We start from the raw sequence: 12,979 nt of genomic DNA on the forward strand, positions 1-12,979 counted from the left end.
GCCAACAACAGCAGAATGTACATTTTTCTCTAGAAAACATGAATATTTTTAGACACCTCCAAACAAATTCAGGTAGACTGAATTGTCAAGTATCTTCTATCACCAGAATGATATAAAGCTAGAAATCAATAATAAGAGGAAAACTGGAAAACACATGAGCATATAGAAATTAAACAACACTGTTGGTAACAACCAATGTTTTGAAGAGTAAAAGGTGAAATAAAATAATTTCTTGAGATAAAATCGAGCTACAACATACAAAAACTTATGGGATATAGCAAAAGCAGGAAGGAAGCTTTCAAATGAACTACCTTAAAGAAGAAAATTCTCAGCTCAAAGTTAGCAGAAGAAAGAAAATAATAAAAGACTAGGAAGGAATATGTGAGTCAGGGAACAGAACAACAATAGAAGACATTAACCAAATTAAGTTGTTTCTTTGAAAAGACAAACAAAATTGGCAAACCATTAATCAGAGAAAAAACGAGAAAGGAACTAAAGCAACATAAATCATAAGTGAAAAGTAAGACACTACAACTAATGCCAAATAATTCAAAGTGACATGAACAACTATATGCCAATAATCTGGAAGAAAGAGAAAAACTCTTAGAAGCACACCAAAACTGAACTGGGAAGAAATAGAAATACTGAATATATAAATTACTAATACCAAGATTGAATCACTAATCAAAAATTTCCCAATGAAGAAAAGCCCAGGATCTTCAGTAATGAATTTTACCAAGCAGTTAAAGAAGACTTAACAATAATGTTTTTTAAACTCTTCCCAAAAACTGAAGATAAAGGAACACTCATTTTATAATACCAGCATTACTCTGATGTTAAAATCAGGAGAGGAAATTACTAGGGAAGAAGACTAGACATCAATATCCCTGATAAATTAAGATATAGTCAAGTATTATTTGTCAAGGAATTCAAGAATATTCTTTAAAGAAAGAGACAGTCACTCCATGAATGATAAGAATATTAACATGTATAATAAAACTAGATCCATATATTTCAGCAATCATAAAAATTAACTCACAGTGGATTAGTGACAACTTTAAGATCTGAAACCATGAAAATCATGGAAGAAAACATAGGAGCAAAGCTCACTGACATGGGTCTGGTAATAATTCTTTGAATATGGCACAAAGTACAAGCAACACAATACAAAATAAACAAGTATGACTATGTTATGCTAAAAATCACTGGACAGTAAAAGAAACCATTTAAAAAGTGAAAGACAACCTATGGAATGGGGAAAAATACAGTATTTGCAAACCATGTATCTGATAAGAGGGGTAATATTCAAAATATATAATGAACTCACACAACTCATTATAAAATAGTATTTTTTTAATGGGAAAAGGACCCAATTAGATATTTCTCCAAAGGAGATAAACAAAAGACTAATAGGTACTTGAAAAGATGCTCAACATGTGTAGTCTTCAGAAAAATGCAAATGAAAATCACAACAAGATAATCACCTCTCACCTGTTCGAACAGCCATTCCCAAAAAATACAAGAGATAATAAATGCGGGGATAGATTTGGAGAAAAGGGAACACTTGTGCACTGATAGTGGGATTGTAAATTGGCACAGACAGTATGGGTAGCAGTATGGAGGATCCTCAAAAAGTTAAAAGTAGAATTACTACTATGATTCAGCAATTCCACTCCTGGGAATATATCCAAAGGAGACAAAAACACTAACTTAAAAAGATATCTGTACTCCTGTAGTCATAGTAGCATTATTTACAATAGTCAAGACTTAGGAACAAACTGTTCTCAATGAAGAACTATGGATATAGAGGTCATGGTATATACATGGGTATATTATTCAGTCATTAAAAATGAGAAATCCTACCATCTGTGACAATGTGGATGGTTTTTGAAGGCATTACATTAAATGAAATAAGTCAGAGAGAAAAAGACAAATATTGTATGACCTTACTATATGATGTGTGAAATATTAAACACACATATCACCTCACTTAAAAAGAGGTTAGATTTGTGGTCCTGCAGTGAAGGATGGAGAGTGGGAGTTGGGATTGGAAGCAGTGCTTAAAAGTGTAAATTTATAAGATAAATACTAGGGATGGCTCTCTAACATTGTGTATGCAATGTAAGGAAGCTATCAAGTAAATCCTAGGAATTTGCGTGAGTGGGAATTTTTCTTTTTATTGTGTCTATATGAGAATATGAATCTTACTGTGGTAATCATTCATAACATACATAAACCATGATGCTATAAGCTTTAAACTTACACAGTGATGTATGTCAACTGTTTCTCAATAAAGTTGGGGAAGAAAAAGATATCAGATTTCAACAGGATATATTATCATAGAATACTAACATTTAAAAAATATTAGGTCATTTCTACAAGAAATCTTTTGTCCTGATTTAAGAAATAAATGTTTCTCTAAAGGGTTTTATTACTATGCTAATCAGAACCCCCAGTTCTGATTCTAATCAATTTCATGTGATTTCTAATCAATTTATGTGATGGAATCTGTTGTATTGGCAACAAACACTGTCCATCAAAATCTGACACACTTCAAGGAGTGGTTCAAGTCTCACATCCTCTGAGAATTTCATTATTAACTTCATCTCCAGTGATTCTCCTGAATTTGCTGAAAAGTGAGATGAGACAATTGGATCATGATTCTAGAAGTCAGTGGTGGAAACAGGGAGGAAGGGATGGAACGGCTACACTGGCTACAGAGAATGGGACTAAGAAACAGCTTTAAGGCATTAGATAAGCTGAGAAGATAGCCACGCTACTGAGTTCAGATATGTTGAAAGGGAATCCAAAAATTTTAAATGTGAAGATTAATCATTTTAACATACTGGAAATGCCATGGGAGTATATTTCTAATTTTTTAAATTTTAAACATTAAAAAAAATCTATACTTCATCTTTCCAGCAAAAATTAAACCCCATACAATGATGAATTCTAAACACATTTGAGTCATTACAAAAAATACAACACCTAGGAAACTGTCTCTTAGCAGCTATAATTAAAAGTAAAATGCTTTTCTAAACTAGTGTATCTCTAATGGAGAGTTTGAAGAGAATCACAGAAAAAGAAAACCTGTTGTCTGAGAAATCAAGAATGACTTCTAAAATAATAGCAAAGAGGGTTAATACATAAAAGGACAAAGGCAGTTTGAGGAAACAAAATATTAATTCATAAAAATAAGCTTTAAGAATGTTTGAGCAAGAAGGCCTCCCTGGTGGCACAAATGATTAAGTCTCAGCACTATCAAGCTATCTGCAGCATTTCAATCTCTGAGCAGGGCGCTGACCCACATGGAACAGCAGACCTCTCCTGTCTTGCCCACTGCTTCCTTCAGCAGTGCATTTCAGTCAATCTGCCTGTTCTACTCCCCACTCTGTCCCTCGTGAGTCCTCTCATCCCCACCCACTGCACCTCTGGCCTATACCCCAATGCTTATATGCATAAATAAATAAGGATATTCAAGCAAGAACAGAGACATGTTATAATGAAATGATTATACCTAACAGATCTCAGGTATAGTGCATATCCTCAGGTCACTTAGGTGTTAACAATGCTTGACGGAGATTAAAAACAATAATTCAGATCCAACAACTTCAGAGTCTTAGAACAAACAAATAAATCATTTAACAACCTATTTTTATTCAATCCAAAAGTATTAGAGAAACTTTTTAGTGGTGCCTCTGAAATAAAAATGCCATGATGATTAAGGTCATGTATATATGAATGTTTGAATGCATGTGTGTATGTGTGTGAAAAGACTTGAATAGAAATATAAGTGTAACTGATAGAACAAGAGAAGAATATTAGTGGTTAACAGACATATGGAGTAAAGTTCAGTCTTGGTAATAGTTTAAAATGCTAATTAAAAGGAGACAACTTTTTGACTCTCGAGTGTAAAAAAACTTAAAAAGTATACATATATATTGATATATAAACACACTCAAAATTGAAAACATTGAAAAATGTTTAAAAAATGCTCTTCATGACAGAATATAATTCTGGTTCTAGGAATTAGCCAAAGAAAATTATCAGTATATTACGTATGTGTTTATATACATAAAGAATCATTACAACATTTTTTATGCCAACAAACTGGAAATAATCAAAATACCTAACTGCAGAATACTGTAAATAAATTATGTTGCAGCTACATTATGCAAAATATGGAACTATCTGAAATCATGTAATGGAAAAATACCTAATAATAAGAAAACATGTTCACATAATTTATGAAAAAAAGCAGATGGAGGTGTAATTCCCATTAAGGAAAACAAACATATATACATATGCTTACAGTATATTTGAGAAAAGTCAGTTTTAGAAGTGTTTAGTTTCTAAGGAACTTTCTAGTCCTTTAATCATTCTTAGCTCAGCTATTAGGGAACAAGTAGTTTATTTTTGTGCTAAATATTGTCTATGTGATGCTCAGGCTTGTCTCTACCATTCTAAGCTCTTTCATGTTGCAGACTGGAAATGTAGAAAAGAATGTACACATTTGGAAGAGAGAGCAAAGGAGAAATCTTTACTGTCTTTTAACAGGATAGGGAATAGGTATATTCATGAGACTCGCAGTGCATGTCAAAGACAGAGAATTGCATCAACTCATGGACAGTAGCTAACATTTTGGCTGAATGATGTGGTACTTTGAAGAACTATGTGAATGGACCTTTGAAGTGGGCATAAAGTATAAATTTTACATTTGGTGCCAATGAAAGTTCAACACAGGGCACTCACTGCAGAAGGATTCTCAATAATCAGATGGACACTGACTTACTTTGTGGAGAGCAGTCAGCATCAGTACCCCAGCCACTCCTGCTCAGTAGTTAAACTAAATCAGAAAAAGAAGTATGAAGCATCTATTTAACATAATAAGAAACAGACTTGGGGTAAAGAAAGCATTATTCGAGATAAAGAGACTTACTACATAAAAATAAAAAGGTTCAATTAATCAGAAGGATATAATAAGTCCACATTTGTATGTACCTAACGACACAGTCAAACATTCTATAAACAAGCTTGACAGAAGGTTGAGGATAAATAAACAAACCGACTGCCACATTTTAAGATATCTCAAAATTTAAAAATATCTATGAACCCTCAGTGTGTGATACATTAAGTGGTCCAAAAGTCAGCAAGAGTGTGAAAACTCTGAACAATACAATTAATAAACTTGTGCTAATAAATATATACAGTGCACTACATTAAAAAACTAGAAAGCAAAGTGCTCTTCAAAGCTTATATGGAATATTAATAAAAAAATAAACATGAGCTAGGGCATAAAGCAAGTTTCAAAAAAATTCAAAGAATGGGTAGTCTGTAAGCATGAAATGCCCTCTAAGATTGTAGCCACTAGTCACATTTAGCTGTTTAAATAAAACCAAGTGTTTGGTCATCATTGTTATTAGTTATAATTCAAGTTGTCCTCCACATTGGCCAGTACAGATATAGAACATTTACAAAATATAGAAAATAGTGCTTCTATTCAACATCTATAGTGACAAGAATAAAATTAAGTATGAAATCACTCATAAAAATGTAATTTGGAGAAATCCATAGTGTCTGTATATTTATGGGTAAAGGAAAAAATCACTGTGGTATTTAACATATTTAGTATTCAAAATACTAAAACTGGTGAGGATGAATCTATTATATAGTAACATATAAAGGAGCCAGAAAATTAATATTTAGAGAAAACTTATGGTCCTAAATCCATATATTAGAAAAAAAAAACAAGGTGAATTTAATAAGCTCTCTTTTAAGTTAAAAAGAGAATACCAAATGAAATAAAAATACAAGAAAGAAGTAAAAATAGAGATGCATAAAAATTAAGTAAATAGAAAAGAAAAAGAGAGCTAAATAGATAAAGATGTTTAGAAAAAGAGGCAGATAAAAAGCTTAGACAATTCTTTTTCTTTAAAAGAGAGAGGAGGCCCTCCCTGGTAGTAAAAGGGGTTAAAGCATAGCACTAGGAAGCTAGTCACAGCCACCTCAGCTAGAGTTTGATCCCCAGCCAGGAAGCTGAACCACGATCTGTCCACTGCTCCCCTCAGCAGCATACTTCCGTCAATCTACCTGTTCTCTCCACTCTGTCTCTGATGAATCCTTTCACTGCCCCTACACCTCTCGCCTGTACTCCAGTTCCGTATGCATCAATTTTTTTAAATCTTAAAAAATAAAATAAAAGAGGTGCAGCGGGTTAAAGCACTGCACTAAGAAGCTAAAAGCCACTTCTGCATGAGTTTGATCCCTGTCTGCCCCAGAGGTGACCACATGGCACGGCAGACCTCTCCTAACCAGCCCACTGCTCCTCTCAGCAGTGTACTTCGTCCATCTGCCTGTTCTGCTCCCCACTCTGTCACTGATGAATCCTCTCACCATCTCTGGCCTATACTCCAGTTCTGTATGAATAAATAAATAAATCTTTAAAAAATAAATAAAAGAGAGATGGCAGGAAAACATGACAGTTTGGTGCAAACATTATTTTTCCACAGTAACACCACTGTTTCTGTGACATTACAGAAAAATTCCCAGGTGGAATCCCAAGTGTTTAAGCAACTATAAGTAACAAAGACAAATAAAAAAAGTTTGTCTGCTTGATTTCTGATAATACTTGAGTTTTAAGCCCAGTACTGAAAGACAGCTTTCTAGGCTACTCTCTCTGACATTCATCTGTCCCCTTTATTTCCACACAAGCACAAGTTTGATCAAGTTTACAGAGCATTGATTTCCAGCTGACCAAGTTTATAGAGCACTGATTTCTTATACAAAGTTAAATCTAGGAAGGCTTTTTGGGGCACATTTTGGTATGCTACTTTAGTTCCTTTTCATTACACGGACTGAAGAAACAAATAATCCTAGTTAGAGCCTAGATCTATAACTTATAAATTATGGAACCTTTGACAAATTACTTAGGTTCTTTGCATCGCAGATTCCTTGTGTGTTAAAATAAGGATAATTATGCTACCTTTGAAGAATTAACATTTTTTAAATTTATTCAAACTCTAGTTCATTGTAAGTTAGGGTCAGGTGGTAAGAATCCCATTTTTACTCACAGGACTGTTTCCCAGTGTATCTCTAGATCTTATCCTCAAATGCATTCCCAGTTCTGGGGGTCACCAAAGATGTTTCTAGTTCCCTTTATCCTTGTGGAACCTAACAAGTCTCTGACCACTCAGATAAAAGTAATAACTATTATATGGTCCTACAGGATCCTTATCTGAATTTTAGGTCTCCTGTAAAAACTTTGTAAATTTCTCTTTCTTGGGAAGTCCATATTTTCCAATTCTGGGTAGTATGCTTTTGCCCTCAGCCCTTTTATTCTAACTTGTTTTTAAAAATTATTTAGCTCTGTCTTCCTTTATACATAATTACCTGTTTTTTTTCTCACTGAATAATTTTAAATACTTAAAAATTACTTAAAAAATACAGGAAAAATTCTGACTTCTCAAGGCCTATTTTATTATTCTTATACAAAACCTCATTATCCTATAGAAATATTATACAACATCATGTAGTACAAAATGAACTTGGGCCTCCCTGGTGGTACAGTGGGTTAAGTTGCAGCACTATGAAGCTATCCACAGTCACTGCAGCATGAGTTCGATCCCTGACCAGGGAGATAACCCACATGGTGCAGTAGACCTCTTCTGTCTAGCCTGCTGCTCCCCTCAGCAGTGGATTTCAGTAGATCTTCCTGTTCTGCTCTCCACTCTGTCTCTGGTGAATCCTCTTGCTCCCCACACCTCTGGCTTATACCCCAGTTCTTATATGCATAAATAAATCTTTAAAAAAAAGAAGAAGAAAATGAACTAGAAGACAACACTAAGTCCTCTAGCTTACTAAATATGTGACTTTTGCCTAAATAGTTAACCTACCTGAGACTTCTTTTTTCATTTGTAAAACAGGAATAACATGTCCTCCAAATTTAAGATACTTAAGAACAGATGCAATAATGCATGTGACTATTTCTGGAAAATTTAGTTTTAATAAGGCAGGAGATATTCATTCAACATAGGGAGTATAGCTTAGTGGTAAAGATAAAGGAATCTAATGTTAATCTGATCTCTAATATTTGGGAGCTATATCTTTTAATATGTAAAATGAGGATTACAGTACCTTTCTCAGGATATTCATTCAACAATGTTATTAGCTGTTACTATTATTAAATACCTACTCTATGTTAGACATTGTACTAGATGCTGGTATTAGAAGGGGATCAGGACAGCTATGATTAACATCTTTGCCAAAACCCTCTATCTTCTGATCCATACACTACATTTTGTAAATCATTTATCTCATGTATACTTTATGGCGAAGGAAAATCTGAGTAGTAAAACATTTCTATAATGCATCAAGATTCAGTTCCACAATTCTGCTATTCCTTTTTTTGTGAGAATTTCCAGTGAATACATGGAGTCTCTAATATGTCCCTGCCTTGTGAGTTAAAATTCTCTTTCTGATGTCTGTGCAAACTATCTGGAACATGTTTCTAGCAAATATAAATGACTAACATGGTGTTTCTGAAAGTAACATGCAAAGACCACCTGCTTTTCAATCACTTCCAGTGATAACTAAAAGGCAGATTCCTAGGCCCCATTTCAGACTTATGAATTCATCTCTGGCTGGGAGACCTAGGAATCTGCATTTTTGTAAGTTCCTGGTATATACAAATCCCATCTGAGACACACATTGCAGAGAAGGAGAGAGAGCACCACCCACTCATTAAAAAACTGTAAGCAGGGCTCTCCCTAATGGTACAATGGGTTAAAGCACCGCATTAGGAAGCTCACGGAAGCCATTGCATCATGACTTCAATTCCCAGCCAGGGAGCTGACCTACATGGTGTGGCAGACCTCTCCTGACCTGTCTGCTGTTCTTCTCAACAGTGTACTTCAGTAAATCTGCCTGTTCTGCTCCCCACTCTGTCTCTGGTGAATCCTCTCACCTTCCCCACCTCTGGCCTGTACCTCAGTTCTGTAAGCATAAAAATATAAATCTCAAAAAAAAAAAACTGTAAGCAGAGGAAATATTGTAGAAAAATGATTGAAGGCCCCACGAAGGAGAAAATTTGATTCCTCATAGTAAATTTTCACAAGACTATCTCTTAACAGTCTGTGTTAGAGAAAACACTCAGAGACCAAGACCAATATTGATTTGAACATAATATAAGTGTGAATGTTGAAGGACTGGATACACAAAGAGCCAAGGGGAAGGGAATACTCTGAAAAACTTTACTACATATTTTAGAAGAAACAAAGAAATTGATCTTATTGCAAGATCAATTTGGGGTTTAGTGATCTCAGAAAATTAAATAACTTTCTCTTAAACACAACTTACTGGACACCTCCCTGGTTCAACTCCCTGAACCTATTGCAGACTTAGGACAATCTGGCAAACGTACACCTTGCCTACTGGGGGTTCAGTTGTTTTTGTGACAACCAAGACAGACAAGGAGAAATATGATCTTTGATAAATGTAACCCAAACTAACCAATTTAAATTTACATCTCTTAATCTCTTACAACAGAGAGTTATAAAAGAGTTCTCCCTCAAACACTGAAGAAAATCAAGCAGCTCCAAACTCCTAGTGGATACAAACCTTCCACATAATTTAAAGCTATAGAACAAGGTATTTTTCTAACTATAAAGTCACAGTGGTCTGAGCTCAGCTCTGGTTTAGCTAATAAAATTCCCCAGAGGGCTTTAGTTCATAAGACATCAGTGAGTTTAAAACAAAATGACTAGAAGAAATTGGGAGTTGCCAAGGCGGTAAAAAGAAGCCGGACCTGCCCACACTCGGATCCTGAGCCTAGGCAGGAGCAGCAGAGCGGGTGGGGCCGCGATATCTCCCGCATCACTGCGCTCCTCTTCTCCGCCTGCGTGAGCGCCGCCCACCCACTCGCGACGTGAACCCACTGGGCCTAGCTTCTCCCTCCCCTCCCCTCAGCCTGGTGCTGAATCATGAGCCCAATATCTCCAAAAGGTAAAATCAAAGAACAAAGCCACCCTTCCGGCTGGTCTGAATGGGATGACAGGGCAGGGTGGAGAAGGTTGAAAGCCACAACTTTGCTTCCCTCCTTCCCATATTGCCCACCCAACTCCCAAATGTGAACGATTACTGCAGCGTGGGGGATTCCCAAACCAGCGTTCCTTTTCCCGAATTATCCTGGGCGCAACGCTCTGAACCCGCCGGGCGCGCACCGCCTCATTGTTCCCTCGCGCAGCCAGCCTGCAGAAGCCCGCGCCCTGCCGGGCTGGCGAATTCAGCTCCAGCGGACGCAAGGGTTGGAAGCCCTGCCCCTGGCCCTCTAGGCCGGATAACAACCACCCCTTGCCCATCCCCATCACCTTCTGGGCAATCTTTCGCTAAAGGAAGGAGAGGAACAGTGGGTGCTGTCCAAATGCTGGCAAGAGGAGGAATCGGGGGTTTGGCGGTGGGGGTGGGGATTGGCAATGGGTGAACCGAAACTGGAGGCTGTGGCCTTGGTAAAGCTGCAGCCCTAGCCCTACAGCGCGATTCCGGTTACGCGGGTCTGGCTCGGCCATGGTTCCTCCCGCCCCACGGTAGCTTGGCTGTGGCGGGTCTCCCAGTCCTGGAGGCTGGTGCCGGGTAGCCTTGGCCTTCTGCATCTCCAGAAGCAGAAAGCCGAAGGCCAGTGCCCGTGCAGGCTTCAGAAATCACCATTGCTACTCACCCCAACTGTTTCTGTCCTTGCGGTTCTTGGCCATGGTGGTCCAGGGACTGATGTCGAAGAAGCGCTGTCACTGCGCTCGCTCTTCTCCCTGGCCGCAGGCTGCGGGCGGTGGGAGGCTCTGTGCCCGCGATAGGAGCCCTGCGCTCAGACTAGGAGGATGTTGCTGTGGCGCTGGTGGGAAGGAGTGGGGAGGAGAAGGGAGGAGAAAGCAGATGAACCAAGCTCAGCATCACAAACCTGAGTTCACACAAATATCAGCGTCACACCCTCCCTACCTCAGCCCACCTCCAGAGTGTGAAGACAGTGACAGACGATGTACTGCAATATTTCCAATAGAACACACACACACACACAAAACAACACCCTCTTATACTCTCAAAGAATTTAAAGCATTATAAGTCACAGAAATCATAAACCAACATACTGAATTATTCTGACTGTTTAAATATCTGTTTCCTAGAACAGTGAAAGCATTAGTACAAACACACTTGTAAACACTTTAGATAGCCAAAGAAGTTAAATAACCTGCATTTATCTACTAGTTATTCTTTACTCTATTTAAAAGCATGGTCATAATAGTAAAGACGGCTTCAGGTTTATGTACCCTTATATTGAACAGGCCTGTTTTTAAAAATTAGTGTATAGAATTTAGATCAAGAAGATAAAAAATGTCAACTAGATTAGTCAAAGTCTGTAACTAAATATCTAGTAAGCAAAATTTCCCACTGCCTTTGCCAAGATAAAATCAGGAGTCAGAATGGCAAATTTTTGACATGAAGTCAACTACCTAATCTGTGTGAGACTTGACAGCCACAAAGGTTGTAGATGATTGTGAATAGAATGCAAAGGCAATAAGTACTTTAAGAAATATTTTCGATTTCTTCCTTCCAAGCTGGTTTCTTTCCATCTCCAAATTTAGTTTTTAGTGTTCTAGAAATGTTACCGGAACCCATCTACCTCAGCGGTGGGGGCCAGAAGCAGCAGCAGCAGTGGTGTTCTTTTACCCTGATCCTCCAGCACAAGTCAGTTGTGGCAGTTGGTCCTAGAGCCAGCAACTGCCATTTTGTCAGTTGTGGCAGTTGCTCTTCAGAGACCTTTTATGGAACAGTATACTTCTGGATCTGTAATGGACCAATCAGGAGTGACCTATAAGCTAATTGGTGTTAAATGGCCCAACCAGTCACGCGATTGAAAAATGGTCCAGTCAGACTTGTGTGGGGGGTAACCTGAAAGAGAATATAAACCAGGATCAGAGAGAGCTAAAGGAGAGACTATACTAGCCCACCACGAGGAGAGAAGATGCCAGCCCTTGAAGAAAAGAAGATGGCTCCTGGCTCTGAAGGAAGAAGAAAAAAGGGGAAGACTCCATTTCTGGCCTCTGAAGAAAGAGGAAAAGTAGCATTTAGCAGCCAACCTCCCAGGTGGGGAAGAGAATCTGAAGACTTCTGTCAGGAGCATTGCCTGAAAGGAGCACCAAAGACCCTGGGCCTGTTCCTTGTTGGTATAACCCAACAACTCACAAAGAGCTGTTAAACAATGGATGTCGCTTGACACCACCTTTGAGGGACCAGTAGTGACCATCACTACTGACCAGTGCTGTTCAGCACTCCTGGTGACAGGTGGCAACCATCACTGATGCTATCTGGGTGAGATAGCTAGTCACTTGTGGATATAGTAAGCCCTTTGTTTCCCACAAACAGTGACCTGTCTACTTATGGGGCACTGTCCTTTGTTATGATGTAGCTCTCAGGCCCCTATTATGTGGACATTGTATTGCCATAGCCCTTGGTTTTGGATTTTGGCTTTGGGGTTTTTTGGTGGTTCTCTAGTCTCAGAGTCCAGGCAGGTGGGTGGCTGTTCCATACTTCCATCTCAGCTCTTGCCTTGTAGTCCTGTAGACTCCTGTTTCAGTAATACTGTCCCTTCATGTTAGTTGACCCTCAAGATACATCATCCCATTCTTCACGCAATTGGCTGTTGCCCATACTATACCAATCAGTTCTGCCTGGAAGATTGTTTACCTCTTACTTGCCTGATCCATGACCTCTGCTTTTTCCTCATCAACTTCTCTCTGTTCTATTTAACTTGTTAAGATAGCTTTCAGATAGGATTGACCTCATGTTAATAATATATCAAATTTAGGGTATCTCTAGTCTTAACTTCTAGTCTTTAGTCTTAAGTTTACATAAAGAGAATCATCATACCAGAGGTGAATTATAACTGAGATCATCTTCACCTTGTTTTCCTATTAACGTGTCAAATATAAGT

General features: G+C 37.9%; 1 protein-coding gene across 3 annotated transcripts in view; it reads right to left on the reverse strand.

The window, feature by feature from the left end:
- The window catches only part of ATL1 (atlastin GTPase 1), a 41,007-nt gene extending 29,246 nt beyond the window's left edge, over positions 1-11,761 (reverse strand). The window contains exons 1-2 of one of the 3 annotated variants that reach the window (XM_012724511.1): positions 11,669-11,761; positions 10,712-10,882 (exon numbers count right to left, since the gene is read on the reverse strand). In XM_012724511.1, the coding sequence (XP_012579965.1) occupies positions 10,712-10,745 (34 nt within the window). In that variant the 5' untranslated portion in view covers positions 10,746-10,882; positions 11,669-11,761. Of the gene's footprint in view, positions 1-10,711; positions 10,985-11,668 lie in introns of those variants that run through there. The other 2 variants (XM_004681880.2, XM_012724512.1) reach the window with 2 other exon arrangements.
- Between the last annotated feature and the right edge of the window lie 1,218 nt (positions 11,762-12,979).

The sequence above is a fragment of the Condylura cristata genome, unplaced genomic scaffold (genome assembly GCF_000260355.1).
Source record: "Condylura cristata isolate star-nosed mole 26May11 unplaced genomic scaffold, ConCri1.0 scaffold00013, whole genome shotgun sequence".
NCBI lineage: Eukaryota > Metazoa > Chordata > Mammalia > Eulipotyphla > Talpidae > Condylura > Condylura cristata.